This window comes from Trichoplax adhaerens, genomic scaffold (genome assembly GCF_000150275.1).
Source record: "Trichoplax adhaerens TRIADscaffold_8 genomic scaffold, whole genome shotgun sequence".
NCBI lineage: Eukaryota > Metazoa > Placozoa > Uniplacotomia > Trichoplacea > Trichoplacidae > Trichoplax > Trichoplax adhaerens.
In genome coordinates this window covers 1,249,766-1,267,127 of record NW_002060950.1, presented here as the reverse complement: position 1 = coordinate 1,267,127, position 17,362 = coordinate 1,249,766, and the positions used below count along the sequence as shown (strand labels likewise).

At 32.4% G+C, this 17,362-nt stretch overlaps 1 protein-coding gene across 1 annotated transcript; it reads left to right on the top strand.

The window, feature by feature from the left end:
- Positions 1 to 7,685: 7,685 nt before the first annotated feature.
- On the top strand, positions 7,686 to 15,022 carry TRIADDRAFT_28247 (uncharacterized protein; the record flags this gene model as incomplete). The annotated part of the gene is made up of 8 exons (XM_002114721.1): positions 7,686 to 7,742; positions 12,312 to 12,637; positions 13,090 to 13,127; positions 13,632 to 13,721; positions 13,888 to 13,997; positions 14,241 to 14,360; positions 14,532 to 14,657; positions 14,897 to 15,022. Coding segments are annotated over 8 exons (993 nt in total), but the record flags the coding sequence as incomplete, so codon positions are not given.
- Positions 15,023 to 17,362: the final 2,340 nt, after the last annotated feature.

Sequence of the window (17,362 nt, the reverse complement as noted above, 5' to 3'; positions counted from 1 at the left end):
ATTTTGATGCTGCGTCGTCGTAGTCCGCGGGTTGCTAATCATTTCTACCGTAGGTTGTGTTGACATGAGTGGGGTTGATAAATTACTGTTCAGCTAGATGATGATTATGGTGCACGTTGATGATTAACGATAACGATATTAATAACCAGCATTGCCAATTCAAGGTTCTATGCAATACGTAATACAAATTTATTCTATTTTAGTTGTTATTATTTGAATGAACATAATAATGGTTGTTGTATCATTTTTAAAACTGGAGAAACTTTCTTGGTGGCAGTACTGAAATTCAAGCTTACTCGAGTCATGTCCGCTTGATATAGATTAAGCTACATCATTTCTATTAAGAGATTGTATCGTTCTTCACTTTCTATGACCTATTCTACAAGGCCAATAACCGACCGATTATACGTATACCAAAAATGTACATTATCAAATGCATCTACCACTAACAACTTTAGCTGTCAATAGAAAGTATTTGATACTATTGCCGATATTATGCAGAATTACAACCACGTGATAAGGAATTAACTTCTTTGATGCTCTGGGACACCTGGATAGTTTGGAAGAATAATGGAATGGGAGGAGTATTACCAATCGTTACTGTAATATATCAATCTCGAAGTACTGTAGATGTGTAAATTTGAGCTTACCTATGAAGATGGTAATTGACTGATTGAAGCATGTTTGTGTAGTCTATGATATTGGTCATTACGCTTTCATATGGGATGGATTTCTTTTTACAGTGGTTGATTCACTATTTACGTTTTAATGAAAGTCTGACTGGTTTTCTTTTGAATATTGTCCGCCAATTTTGAATCAAGTCCCTCAGAGCCATCGATTGCATTCATCATCGGAACAATCATTCTCATCATAATTATTATGATAATGACAATAAGAGTAGCAAGAATAAAAAATAACTTTACAAGAAGCACTATTATAAAAGGGGACTTGCGTATAGTATTCCTCTTCAAGAATGTACCATTACTATGACGATTGGATATTGAATCGCTAGGAATTGACTTTTGTTTTGTAGAACAGTATGATCGTATTGGTGGAATCTTTTCGAAAAAGTGAAAGAAAAATGAGACAATGATCTAGTTAACCCATTATAATAATTTGTTATCGTTTATTTTTTATAAACTCAAATTAGTTCCAGGACTTGTATGTCATTCAGCCGACAATGGTTGTCAGGGTAGAAAAAATGGATAAAACAGCAAAATGAAACAATAGACAAGAATCTATAATCGTGATCAATATCACTGATCATCTTGTTAAAATTGCATAGGGAAGAATTCCTTGGTTAATCCTTGCAAAGCAGACAGCGCAACGGGAAAAAGAGTAATCCAAAGAAAAAATAGAGCCTGACGTATGTAGAAAATATAGCCAATAGGAGTGATCGCTACTCCCTTATGGCCGATAGCAATGCGGTTAAAATAAGTCGATTTATTTGCTTGCATGTTCGTCTTCATGTTGGCCGAAAGCGGCCGTCCGTCCAGCCACCCGGCCGTTAGTTCAACAATAATCCGTTGTTGAACAGGATGGGCAAGTTATCGTCTTTCTCATCGCTCTTTGCTAGTGTATTCCTATCTAGGGTAGTAGCACTCTAGTTTCAATACCATTGTAGTTGGACTAGACCAGACTGTAGTGAGTGGCCATGCCTACTCTTGCAGAAATTACTCTGGAAATTACTCTAGAAATTGGAGAAAATGAGAGTGGGAATCGTTTTGGCTACCATACTGTCTGTCCATACACACCTACACCTGTCGAAGGTTTGGAGTGCGACGACGCACACATAGAGTGTGTTGTCAAGACACCTGACCGACTCAAGGGTGAATACAGCTTTCGAAGGCCGTCGTATTGTCAGCAATGATCGATGTGTGCCAAACAACACCAAGCACTGAGTGGATCTGACTGGAGAGGACAACATTCCCATGACGATTATGCTGATTGACGTGTATTGTACTACGAGTCGCACCAGTGTTGACTGGATCAGCACTGGAACAAAAGCGACAACAAATAAACTCTTAATCCTATTGTTATCCATTGTGACGTCAGTCTTTCCCATCGTCTTGTCTGTAGCAATACTGAACACAAAGTGAAATCGACTCGTTGTCAATTTTCCATATTACAAATTATTTGCAAATAGCAATTCATCATCAACATCATTCAGTTTTCCATCTCCTCATCTTAAGCCCATTTTCGGTCGATTCAAGAGCAAGAGTACCTGCCATCCAAGTCGATGATTGAATTTGAAATCCTGTAGTCAATAATTCAATTGAAAAGTCAGCCGTTTAGTGGTAGCAGTTTTTTAAGGCTAGGTAAGCAACATTTTCCATCATCGATGGACACACGGCGATGATAGAATAATAATACGAGTAGACGAGCAATAGGCCAAGGAGAAAGCGATTCAACGATGATCATATTAGTTGTGTCATTTTTCTTTCATCCATCCATGAAGTAAACATCCACGTTCAAATCTCCTTCCTGTAAAATAAGGCTGAAGTTTCATTCTATCAAGTTGATTCCATTAGATAATTCGACATCACTCTTTTCCTATCTTCAATCATCCGAAATGACAATTTTCTTGCATAAACAATACCAACAACGACGCATCCTGGAACAATCAATTTTTTCCAATTTTTTTCAATTTTTCTCCTTATTTTATGCTAGTCATGATCGTAATTGGATGAGTAAGATTGAATTGAATTAGCTTTTGGCTTTAGATTCAACTGCACTATCTGCTGATGTACAGTATATATTTATATGACAATATCTATCGGTTAGGCAGAATAGACAGAAGAGTAATCTTTTTTTGGCGGGGGGGGGGGGAAAGTATATACTCTACATACTTTTGATGCTATTATTTTTATTCATCTGTCTCAATATTGTCTTGAAAAATATATGCAGCGCATTCATCACTCCAACTTGATTGTATTTTCAGCCATGGAATATGCTTAGTAAAGTAGATGAATTGTGTCTTGATCGTACTATACAAATTGCAACTTATTGACGATTGGGGAAATTTCCTAGAATATCTCAAAAGATTATTTTTTATTTTTTATTGTACGGAATGAATTGCTAGTCTTTCCTACGTGATATCGGCCGGGGGTGGGGGGTGTTTTAACTTAACTAGATAAGGCTAGGTGTTTTAACTTAACTAGATAAGGCTAGGTAATGTATAGATTGGATTAATCATCTGACTGAAAATTCTCGATCAAGCCTGTTTAAATGGATTGTCAATGAAAAATATGGAAATGATAGCATCGCTTTTTGACTGTACGTACGGTAGTATACAGGATCAAATTGGATATCATGACATGGCATACGTTGGCGGTAGTTCGTTTTTACTCCTCGTACTGTATTTCTTTATCCAATCTTGGATAATGGAGGACGAAAATAAAAGATATCGCTGTCCTCATCAGAACTGACTACATTGTTTGTTGGTATACTGGATATGGCTGGAGTTGTAATCTACATGCGTTGCTGAAGGAGGATAAATAAATACAATATCACAGTGTAGACTAGTAGATTTGACAGCAGTTGAATATTGTCAATTCGCTTAGTCGTTAACAGAAAACTAGCCTGTTACTTTAAATTGCTAGTTAAAGTCCAACTCTTCCTTAATGTCTTTATTTAATAAATATATTTTCCTATCATTTCTGACACATATGTATTGCATTGTTGACTGTTTTAAAAGAGTATTTAACATTCTGATTTGGATTCGCCTCTGTACGTTATATTTTTTTAGTTAGACTCTATTGCTAATCGACGCTGCGATAGTATTTTTGTAGTACGATAAACCCAGATCCAGATTACGCTAATCAAATATATTTTCTATGCCAAATGAATGCTAACGCTTTAGATTTTTGAATTTTCTAAAAAGGAATTTCACTTCGTTGTGGAGAAATTATACAGTCATCCATTAAAAGGAGACCGCTAGATAGCTATAGTTATCCTAATATCATTTTTTTTTTTTATCTTCTATGCTATCCAACTGTTTCATTCTATGTATTCTAGTCATATTGCAGTCAACGCTGAAATTAACTTCTTTGGCCTAGAGTAAATATGAAGATACAAGTTCCTTTTACTTGTACTTTTTTGTTGACAGCAGTAAAATTGTTAAGTATTGATTATATAGATATCGTATTTATCGAATGCGGTCGTTTTCCTTTAAAGTGCCTTGTAATCACCGAAAATGATCAATTCTACTGTTATGTCTAAGCAGCTGAAATTGTTCATTTTACTACGGATATTATTATATAAGAATGTGGAACCCTATAGTGCTTGATCTTTTAAACTTCTATAGCTTCATTCAGAATTGGACTACTATAATTCATTCTCGAACGAAGTAGTCCGTTTAAATTCATCCGTGAAAGTATTATTCTATATTTTTTTTTCTCCACTTTCCATTCTAAAATGTAAACTTGACGGTTTTCGAGAAAGAGATTTCTTCCTTGAAGAAGCCAAACTATACGTACATTAACGAATAGTCTTCTATTTACTAAGTACTTGTTATTGTTGGCATTGATCAAAAATCTGATGCTCGTTTTTACGACGTTAATCAATTTATCCTACTAGGGTTATTTTGAGCTATCACTTGACAAATAACTTGGCAATGAATTGTATTGATTATTGGATTGACTACTCTTCTGTTGCTTATTCAAGATGACTAATTCTATGTATTTCTCTTCTAGGAAGGCAAGCCAAATCTTTTCGGTGCCATCATTAGGCATTCTTCGCTGATCTTTTTTGCTTAATATTGGTGTTAGAAGACAAGTGGTTAGGCTGGGGGTCTGTCATTCATTTCACTCATTTTGTGACTATGAGTCACATTACAACGACAATATCAACTTTGACGATGAAGGTAAGTTCTCCTTGAACTGAACATAGATCTCCATTTCTGGGGGTTATCGCTTAATCAATCACTCAATGATAGCTATAATTATATATATATAAATATAAAATCAGCCATTATTCTACGTATTCCTTCAAGATAAAATAAGTCTCAAGACAAGAGTGTCAACATCTAATGTTGTCTATACAAATTCTTTTGGAGAGAAAAAATACCCTTGTATTTACTGTATGTAGGCCCCCAGCGGAACACTCCATAAAAAGTTTTCTTACTAAGGTCTCGTTAAAAGTTTTTCCTTCCTGTATAATAATAGACATTCTGATGGGATAAACTCTCACCAAGCTCAGGATATACCATACGGTAGTACAAAGGAATCGTTAGAGTCTAGCTTAAAGACTTGTTTTCTTGATCGATTTTACCGATTCCATTGAAGCGTTCAACTAAATGGGTAGTTGTCCAACTTACGCCATTTGTGCCCTTCCGCACAAGTAGAACACTTTTTCGGGGTTCTGTTAATTGTAATTTTGACAGTAATATCCGGTGTATTTGCTTGCATGGAATGCATGCAGTAACGCTGATTCGTTAGTTGGAAATTTCTCGTTGATAGTGACTGAATTCAATAATTTTGATGCGTATTGAAGTATCAAAGAAGGAAAGAGATTGCTGATTCAAGAATTGATTTCAATACACTTTGATCCGATCCACCTCCAACAGTTCAAAATGACACTTAAAATAAATAATAGTTTGGACGGAAATGATAATTTAAATGGCGCAATACATGCACGTAATCATCCATATCTTTTGACCGAATCAATCGGTAAAACCAGACGACTGGATTGTTACTTAGGAAGCCTTTTAGGTATATTCCCGACCACTTCCATACTGTCATGTACTGTACATCGACATTACAATAAATCCCAAAGATTATTTTGTAGCATGATTATCCAATTTTTCAACTTATTATCATAAGCTGTAGCCGTTGGAATAATAATAACTTGCATCTCCTACCCATCCTACTAAACCTACATAACAACAAGACTCTATTTTCACAGTTTACTTCAACTATCTTGAGATAACGTCGCTTGACCGTAAGCGAAGTAGCATGAGCGAGAGCTCGACTAGTAGGTAGAATATCTTGATCTCTTCTTATTTTGCATCATTTAAAATGAGAGGAAATGAATCCATTACGGTAATAATAAAATGCTATAATATGGCCACGTTGGTAGTCATACGCGTATGGAGAACATAGACTTGGTAACGTAGTACAATATAGTGCTGTAAATCAAAATCTGGCTATAAAAAATGATTCCAATACTGTTTAATCAGCAAATAAGATCAAAATTTGCACTACTCGACAGAGAATGTTCTTGAACTGGCAGTATCAGCCAAAGTACATAATCTACGTTGTCTTGATGTCGGTAAATTAAATCAAATTTCACTTTGAACTACTTCACTGCTTAGTTGTTGACCTATCGACTTAGTAATTTGGTAGAATACAGTGCTGTGAATCAAAAACTGGCTATGAAAAATGATAAAATAATACCTTAAAACCAACAAATAGGACCAAAACTTGCACTGTTTAACAGAGAATTGAACTTACGCCATCAGTCTAAGTACAGTATATAATCTACTTTGTCTTGATGTCTGTGCTCTAAATTAACTTTCACTTTTAAATAATTGCAATGCTTAGTTGTTGGCATATAGACTCGGCAATTTGGGGGTAATGCAGTGCTGTGAATCAAAACTTGGCTATCAAAATGATTAGTAAAAAGCCTTAAAATCAGCAAATAGGACCAAAACCGAGACTATCCATCACAGAATGATGTTTTTCCACCTTACTTTGTCTTGATATCGGTGTATTAAAATTAACTTTCACTTTAAACAAGTATACTGTTTCGCTAATGGCGAACTTAGTATTTAATTGTAAAAGGGATATCAATCAAATTGGGATCTGATGGTAGATTTTGATTCGAGAGCGTTTCTCTTTGCGATGTATTTAATCAAATTGTATCTAGAACAAGTTGTACTAATTAATTGTTGACGTATTCACTTTATATTAATAATAAGAAAGGAAGCCAATCAAATTTGGATGAAAAAATTTTCCAATTGAATTCTCTTTGCAGTGCAATTAAACCACTTTTCACTTAGCCTAAGTGTACTCATCTACTACTAATAGAATGAATACCGTAGTTTTGAAAATTAATTAGAAATCGATCAGATTTGGATTAGATAGCAGAACATTTTTCAGTTCCTTTTTCTTACCATGTAATTTAATTAACTTCCAACTACAATGAGCGTTCAAGTCCACTGTATACTATTGGTGTAATGAACTTTAGAGATGAAGGAGTTTATTGAAGATTATTCCTAGTACTGTAGATGGGATGAGTTTCTTGAATAGGAATTGATATGATGGCAAAATGTAGAAGAAGTTGTTTATCCTACGTAGATGAATGTCACTGTAGAAAATCGATCTGTCAATTAAAACATTCTATTATTGAATATCTTTTAGTCAATTAGAATATCAAGTTAATTAAATTCGATTTTCATTTACTTTGTTAATTTTGGATAGAAACCATATGTTTTCAAGGGATTATACAACAATTTTTTTGTTGAATACAACGCTAATTTTATTACCAATTCTACCCTGTTAGACACTAACTTTAGTCTTCTTTAGGCTGTCTTTGTCAGTTCTACTCGATGTTAGTAACAATTTCCAACATGACTGCCATATTACCCTAATAAAAGCATCATCATGCACATATATCGACCATGATGGATGTTGTGTTGCTAATATCTAACTGTATCCATCTCTGTATTTTTATCTTTCCTTATAGTGAATTTAGATCATTTCGAAGTCCTACGAGCCATTGGCAAAGGAGCTTTTGGAAAGGTACAACCATAATTTTAAAATTATAATAATAATACCAACTCTTCACCTTGTTTTCAACATCAGTCAATGCTCTGTTATCATAGTTCCTACGATATTACTGTCTCCCTCACTAAGTGTCCACCAGATGGTGGCATTCATATGTCTTAAAATTAATTGGCTCTTACTGAAAGTTATGTATATTATTTGTCGACAAGTTACTTTCTTTTATTTCCTTTTTGTTGTAGATATACTGTATAAATCGTGTCATTATAACGTAATTAAAATATTCGGTCGAAAAAATCCCGACGTGCGGGTCCATTTTACTGATATCATAGCTTAATCGCTTAGATAGAATGGAAACCGATCATGTTTGCTTTGCTATAGCATGGAATATTGCGTTACAGTACGTTTCTGCGATCTTAATAGTAACAACAGGCTAAAACTTTCTTGAGGTGTTTTTCGCATTTTTTTCCCCCACCGTAGCCGATCTAGCATTTAATAGTTTGACCACATAACTGTAATGTCATATTGCTTATTAGGGTTTACGAATGGTGTTAAGAGAATATTAGCGATAAAGGCAACTAACACTTAGCTATTGATTGCTATACTTGTACCGAATTTTCACGAATTTACTTGTTCCAGTAACTACAATAAGAACCAAGTACAATATTGGATATTGCAGATTAACCCTTTCCGAATACTTATTTTGAAAAAAAAGGAATATAAAATTTAAACTATTTGCGTGGTTAAATCATTGCCTAGGAGATATGCTGTGCTGCTTTTGCCGATTCAGGCGTGATAGTCATTGAAATAAATAATTAGCCATTGAATTTGACTAACTACCTGCATATAATACATCTCTTCAAAAAAAGATCAATAGTGCGATTATATGCTCTATATTAAATTTTAATACCCAAATCATTTAACTGAACCATACTCTACAATAACGATGATGATGGTTATGATTGCACTTTCTGAGAGCAGCATTCTTCGTTGTGGCGATTATAAATTTCATTGCTATTCCATCCTATTATAAAGTTCACAAGTACCTAACTAATGAGAAAGGGTTATTTAATTTCCATCCTCTGATTTAATTTTCATCTTATGTATGATACGCTGCCTACTATGTCGAATTGAAGCCTATTTTTACAGTCTACTGATATTTTAAAGCATAGGGAAGGTTAATATATTCAGCTATTTGTCGCTCTATCGCAGCTTGTTTAATTTCTTGTGATTATAAATGATAAACCGATTCTTGTTTATCTTTTTATATCGATTACAATTATAATCATGATGTTATAGATCATACTCTATATGAAAATAGAGGTACAAATTTTCAAGTAACAACTTTCGATTGAATAAGTTATTAATTGAAGGAAGGACATTTTAGCTTTGATGAAAACGGACGGCAGAGTGGTGTATATGTACTCCGTATTCTTTATTACACAGTTAAAAAACTGAAGCTTCATCTCGTTCATACAGCAGGAGTAATCAAAATGGCGATATCGGCTATCGTAGTAACTGCATTAAGCCTAGTAATTACTAGAAACATTTTTGATATAAGGTCAAAGAATTGTTTAAAAGTGTCTACTTTGTAACAAGGCTTGAAATACTTTACGACTTCCTTGAAAGTAATCTTTGTCATTTTTTGTTGACTAGATTTATTCTACCATGTATAGTAGATTAAAGATAATCGAGCACTTTATTGATGTTTATTAGAGATAGTTTTAGTTCTTCTAACGGCCCATTTACATGAGCAATATTGAAACATTTTTAAAAACACTCCAATTTTCGTATGACACCCTATTGCAGAATTTTTATCGACATTCAATTCTACTATTTAGCATCGTTAATATTCAGTATGTTATCGTACTAATCTATACTTTAAAATACACGCGTGATTAAGTACTTTGTTGGATATGACATATAGTTCCTTTTAATTTCTTTTCATGGGCGATCGCAGGTACAAATTGAAATTTTTAAAATACTAAAATTTATCATTACATCGTAGCGTATTTACTGACTACATTAAATTTTACTTTCAACATAATCATTATTCAGTATTCCATTGTACTGGACTATAAAGCATAATCCCGTACTTTAAATTAAATATGAGCGTTTTATATTTCTTGTAATGATAACCTACATAAGCAAAAACTAGAATTGAAAAAAAAATACCGGAATTTTTTCACCTAATTGCAATATATTCACCTCTATTATTGTAAAGCTCCAAATTTTACCATCCAAGACAAATAATTAGTACTGTGCTATAGTATACTTTCTAGCGACACACTAAACTGTTTAAACCCAAGTCTGAATTGAAAAGTGTAATTTTAGCATTTAGAACGATAGAACACAGTGCAGTATAGATATTGATGATGTCCTAAAAATGTAGTCGCATACCGTAACATTCCTCGGTTTAAGCTTGAAAGCTTCTTTGTTTTCATATTAATTTCCATATTTTTTCATGGCAAGCCAATTTGAATAGGCTATGGAAAACAATTCATAATGTTATATTATTATCAATCTTCTTACATCATTCCGGTTTTCACTGAATGAAGACAATATAATTTTCAAAACCTACGTAACTTAGCCTTATTAACATTATTAATGAGAATCAAGTTATTGCAATCATATCTTTGCTTTTAACTATTTAAACTGCATGTACTTAGGTCTAACTAAATTAAAAGTATTCACTCAAATACTGTATCATCTGTATAGTGATTGGTGTTCATCAATTTTTTCTAATACGGAATATTCCATCCAGTTTTATTACGATTTTGCTGTAACTTACAACAATTTGCACCGTTATCTAGTATACATTACTAGGTTACCCTGTATTTTGCGAAAAATCGATTTTTTTGTTGCCCTTTATATTGCAATTACTTTATGTTGTTCTGACGTAGCCTAGGGTGCATGAACCACTAAAGAACACTGCAATTTCTTTAATAAAATAGTTCCTTTACTATCTTTGTCAAGTTTTCCTTATTAAATAAATACACATCACTTAAAAAACTTACTGGTTCAAGGATTAATATAGTTAAGAAATATTTTTTTATTTGTTATTATTAATTAAACTGACCTCTGACAATAGTGTACATAAATTAAATCATTCCTTGTTACGTTAGAATATTTTAATTCTTATGACGACTAGTTTACATGTTATAAATTGGTATCGTGTAATAATACTTTCATCAATAATAACAAAGACGTGTGTAGCGCGCTCTCTTCACATTTCTTAACTAGCTTAAAATAATTTACATATTGAATATTTTACTCAGTGAGTGCATACCAATATATTAATCATAGCTTAGTGTATTTCTTAAACATTTCAATCCTTAAAGTTGGTATAGTATCGGAGAATGCATATTGTACAATTCTAGTTATGATTCGGCTTTCATGCAAAATCCTAAGTGTAAATGATAAAGTATCTAAAATAATAAACAAGAACTGCACTTTCTTGTAAACTTCACTTTGGTGCATAGGTTCATCTTACAACTACTGAAGACTATATAATTTAATCTTAAGCTAATTTGAGGCTGCACAACAGTGACGAGTACTAGAAACACAGCATTAACCGCCTGCGACACATACCGTAATTATAGTTTAGCTATACAGGATTATTTAAGCTTTGCAAGTCTAATTTGGACTTATTGGATTATATATATAATTGAAAGCATAAAAGTATAGTATATTTATCGATAATATTTCTTTTATCTGCTATATGGCCTATGCGTACCCTTTCTATTCCCAGCGATCAATCTATCTTTGAAAAGCTACTGTTTGATTTAAATGATAGTATAGAAGTAGAGCATACAAGTGAAATAGCCCGCATCTTTGAGATATATTGAGTCTAACCCCATCCCCGTTTGACATTGAGTATGCATATAGTTAACGATCAATATATCTTTAAAAGTCTGCTTTTATATTAAAAAAATATTATAAAGGTGAAATATATGAGTAAAGTTGAATATGTCATTACATAAATATTGTGTTTAACCGTCGTATAACATATATGTACCGTTTGGGTATACAACGATCAACTACGATTTAAAAGCCTGCTGTTAGACTTAAAGTATAGGATGTATGTGCATCTTCTTCTGATGACTAAAATAAGCCATGCAGCCACCTCTATTTCATAATCTGAAATAAATTTAGCTCACTAAATAAATACTGTAGAGATATTGTGTTCATTCCGTTATGAAACTATTCTTGCTTAATTTTTGATGCTGCTTCGGCCAAATAACCACATGTTTGATCAATATCTACTGAATGCTTTCTAATTTATTTCGGTCGGATTACCAATATTTCTATGGTATTAATAAATAGTTGCGAGAATATACTGTCAGTAATAGGGTCTGTTATCTCTGTAATTAAGAATGGTACATATATTATCTAACCAATTTGCTATTACAATAAGTGAATCTTAATTAAGCAATTTTTAAACTACCGTTACGCAATATGGCTGTAGCCTGACTATAGCTTCATGACTATAGCTATATGGCTGTAGCCTGACTATAGCTTTGTGACATTGCACAAGGAATAATGCTAGTATGCGTGAGGTTCTAATTCATGAAATTTATAAAACAGGTATGCATCGTCCAAAAGAAGGATACCAAAAAGATGTACGCTATGAAGTACATGAATAAAATCAAATGTATAGGTCAAGGGGCTGTCACCAATGTCTTACGTGAACAAGAAATGCTTAAAGCTCTAGAGTATCCCTTAATCGTTAATCTTTGGTTCGCTTTTCAAGACGTAGAGGACATCTTTGTCGTCTTAGATCTACTATTAGGCGGTGATTTACGATATCATATTCAACAAAATGTGCGATTCACCGAAGACATTGTTAAGGTTTATCTAGTTGAATTGGCATCGGCATTGGACTATTTGAGATGTAAATATATAATTCATCGGTATGTATGGCTTTAAGCTGTATAGTTATTACATTACCCGTTTTAATGACATATATTTGCTACCACCGTTCTTTGGTCAAAGGGCCTATTATTTCGTATTCATATTATTTTAGAGTCTGTTTGCAATACTGTGCTTGTAAATGTACTGTACTAAGAATAGTAAATGCCGCAGAAATACTGTATTGATTATATGGCTTTTGGTTGAGATACTAAAGGGATTGCGATATTGTGCTAATTTGCGAATATTAATTTATACATCCATATTGCGGTCAGAAAGAATTGATTAGTCTTTTAGAATTTACTTCATTCCTTTCAATAAATATTGCTTGTCTATTAATGCTAGAAAAATATCGATACGATAAATAGTGCAATTAAGTAAGCTTACTGCTTGATGTGGAAGAGCATTAAAGAAGTATATTCTAAGTATCTATTTATTAATTATATTTCAATAGGGATTTAAAACCGGATAACATTCTTCTAGATGAGAAAGGTTAATAAATATTTAATATTCTTTAAAATTCATTTTTGTTACGTTTTATAGGGTTGATAAGAGACAACTTGCAGTTAATTTCTGCTTAACGCATGACTCTCATACTTGTCATACTTATAATGGCCAAATGTATATGTGTTAAATTTTTTGCTGCGTCTCAATGTTAGTCGAAGCGTATTTCCACAGTATCTTGCTTACTGATCAACGAATTGAATTACTTAGATAAAGACAACCCCACTTAGATATAGTATATTTACTTTCCTACGTTAATACTTATGCCGTAATAGTAATGATAATGTAAATTTGCTAAAACCGTCTAAAGTTTTATCTCCTAAAATCTTATCTCCGCCTTACCTGGTTACTTTTTTTATTGCATACGCATACAAGTAGCTTCATATATCTATTTGGTAGAAATTTACTGATACCAAGAAGAGTATAGCATTTTAATAATCATTAATATTTCCGTATAAAATCGTACATATTCTAAACTCTCCTTTATTGCAGGTCATGCCCATTTAACCGATTTTAACGTCGCAGTTTACGTTCAACCTGGAAAGAAGATAACAAGTGTAACTGGCACTAAACCATACATGGGTTAGATCATCTATTAATAAAAATATTGCTACCGAGATATTCATAACTTTCCGTGTTCACATTACGAGCATGTATCTGCCATTTTGCGTTAATGTAAAAGCCAACGTTTAACCGTTCTAATGCATGTATGGTATTTCTCAATGCAATATTTTATACTTATATATAGCACCGGAAATTTTTACCAACAATTATCTACACAATGATCCGCCAAGCTATTCTTTCGCTGTTGATTGGTGGAGTTTAGGGGTATTGCTGTACGAAATCTTGACGAGAAGAGTGAGCTTTTTATTACGTAGTGTTTACTAATAGAAGAAATTGAGTTTATCTTTCTGAAGTATGCGATATCGCATACAAGATATTGTTGACTATAAGAGACCTTAGCGTAATAAAAATGAGTATAATTTGAATGTTAAATTTCATTCTAATGTTAAAATATTGCTTAAAAAATAAGCGATGTTAACTCTCATATAAAGTTGTGGTACTAACTATTACCATCTACTGCGATAAATGTACTTTTAGAGGCCATATGATATTGAGTCTAGAACGCCAAACTCCAAAATTTGTCAAATGTTTCAGCAAAGTAAAAAGCCTCCATATAGAAACCACTGGTCGCGTGAATTTTTGGAAGTCATAACCGATGTAAGGATAATATGCCTTTTTAAATAAATTAATCTATAATCAATTTCTGTAATATTAAAGCAGCTTTTACTTAGTAACATATTTTAATGATGTAAGTTTATTAATTAATATATAGCTATGGAGTCATATCAGTACTGATAGTTACAACTTTTTCATTTAAAATTTATCTAGCTGCTAGAAATTAACGAAGATGATCGCTTGCAAAGTGTTCAACGTTTAAAGACCTACGATTTTGTTGCTGGTATTAACTGGTCAGATATTGCAGAGAAAAAATTGCAGCCCTCGTTTATTCCATCGGTATTTCACTTGTTTCGCTTTTATGTAGCTATAACTGTGGATTTTACGTGATTGAATTGCTATTGCACTAATAGTATTAAGAACAATAATGATCGAATTGATTATGCAATTAGTTATAGCAAATAGAATGATCTTCTATTTCTGAAGGTGTTAGAGTGCATTCAATATCAAATTATTTATATGCATACGATGCGAACATAAATATTTAACTTTGGGTACTTACTTATACAATGATATAGCAACGTAGCTTAAATTGCGATCCAGCGCATGAACTAGAAGAAATGATTGTTGAGCCGAACCCATTACATAAGAAAAAGAAAAGATTAGATAAAAAAAATAAGGTAGCTGATACAGATGTAATTTAAACCGTAATATGAAAGGATCATACTATATAATAGTGTTATACGCGTACACTATTTTGTACTACTGATGGCTGACTGAATGTAAAGACAGTGCTAATGTTTATTAAATTTCGAAAATTAACAAAGCAAAATGAAAACAATTTCGATCCTTATGCGAAAACACGAAAAGAACTAGCTGAAAAATTTATGGCGTACAACAGAGAAAGGTATCAGTATTTAGTATTTATGTATTTATTGTAGTTGGTTAATATTTTTTAACTTCATTACCTATAGTATCGAAAGATAAGTAACTTATATTTCGTATTTCAATATCGTAGAGATATGTTGGAAGAGAAAAAGGAAGAGAATGAATTTAGTGACGAGAACGATACTAGTAGCAAACCATTCACCAATAGCAACTACAGCAATAACATAAATAACAACAATGTCAATAATAATAATAGCAATAGTAATGTTACTGTCACATCCGTTAGCAATAGGAAAGGCAATCACGTTAATAATACCAACAGCAATCATACGAACGGATCTAATTAGGTGTTTAATTTTGTTATTGACGCCTTTACTGTTAGTTTGTGGTATATGCTCTGTAACATTGATCCACCTTCTATATTATTTCTATTTCTATATACGTATGTAATAAAGCAGATACTATCGCAAATGACAATTGGTAAAGCAAAGATATTCCGTACTGTATATTAATGTAAGCAGTATTTCATCAAATAATCCCATTTTAGTGATTAAACTTCTGAATATACTAATTTGTTAACAATATTTACTTAACTTATTTACGAATTTTTAAGTCATTAAAAGTATCGATCAATTCCTTATGTAGTATAGTAGCATTATACTATACTGCATTATTCTCACTCAATACGTCAGTTTGTTTAATATAAAGACTTTGTTTATTTATATTTTTAAGATTTTATTGCTGACGTCTTGTAGTAAAATTGCATACTAAATCATTATGAAAGATTGCTGTAGAAGCTACAGTCTTTTCAATAACTTACAGATTACAATTATTGACGTTATGATAAATTAATAATTACAAAAAGCTTCGATTATCCGATATTAACAAGGCACATTCATTATATAGCTAACTTGTAGCAAATCTTGAATCCCTAGATATGCCTATTTAGCCGACAGCAATGTCAATGATAGAGCATTTACGCGATTTTCTTGTAATTACTTTTGTTATTTTGCAGTGTAATTACTTATTCATTCATGCTGTACTTTCGTTGTCATTTTAACTTCAATTTTCTTTTTCCGTTGTAGATTTAAAACTTATAGACTCAACACTGTATTATCTACCCTTCAGTGATATAAACTTGAATTGATAATTTCACTTTTAGCGATTTTCGATCTTGTTACTTAGCTTGGAATAAATAACATAGTTTCTTAAAGAGCATTGATATGTTTTATTCATTGATTTTACCCCAGTGAGAAATATGCTCGAATTCAAGAATAATTAATTTACAGTAAGTTAAACATTGACCAATAAGTCAGTTATTATTGAACATTTTAGCCAATTTTAAAATGATTTCTTGTAATCAGAGTAGGCTGATGCAAGATTTTGGTCACCCTACTTTTACGGCCTATAATTTTGTGAAATCAAAAAACCTCTTTCGTAACAAATGTACCTAGTCTACTAGTAATAATTCTCGTATTGACGGCCTATATTAACAAAATTTCACTTCTCAGTAATCAAATATACAATTTACTGAAATAATTAATACGTGCAAATAACATTTTTTAATGATACTGTACGACCCCAATAAAGGGATGGATCAAACTGTAGCATTTCGTTATTAGCTTTATGCAATTGTCATCATGCCATGAGACGATAATGCTCAGAGTATCTTCTAGAGTATTTCTAGGCAGATATTTTAAATTTCTCAAATAATTAAGGAGCAACAGTTGATTAACTACTTGCATATGAATAGTATATCAGCAAATTATATTTTTTTGAAAATTCGACGATGCGAAGTTAAATAGTAAATTTGATGACGTAAGAGCCATCTGAAATTAACCATGCTTGCGTATCGGTTGACTTTTGAATAGCTTAAACGTCAACTGACTCATCAGTCTTATAAAGTATGATTTTAATGTTATATATATACAAATTGTTGGCTACAGTTTCATACTTAAATTTTATTAATACTATAACTATTGCGATACAAGACGATATGACAAGACAGCAACATATAATACGTAGTGACAGGTGGTCGATAGTATTGCACACATACTGAAATCTACAAGTGCATATTATAATTATAGCCATATTACGGCCTTTGCTACTTTTAATTCTCCAATTGTAAGGGTTGCCATTGCCAAGTTAAAGAACGC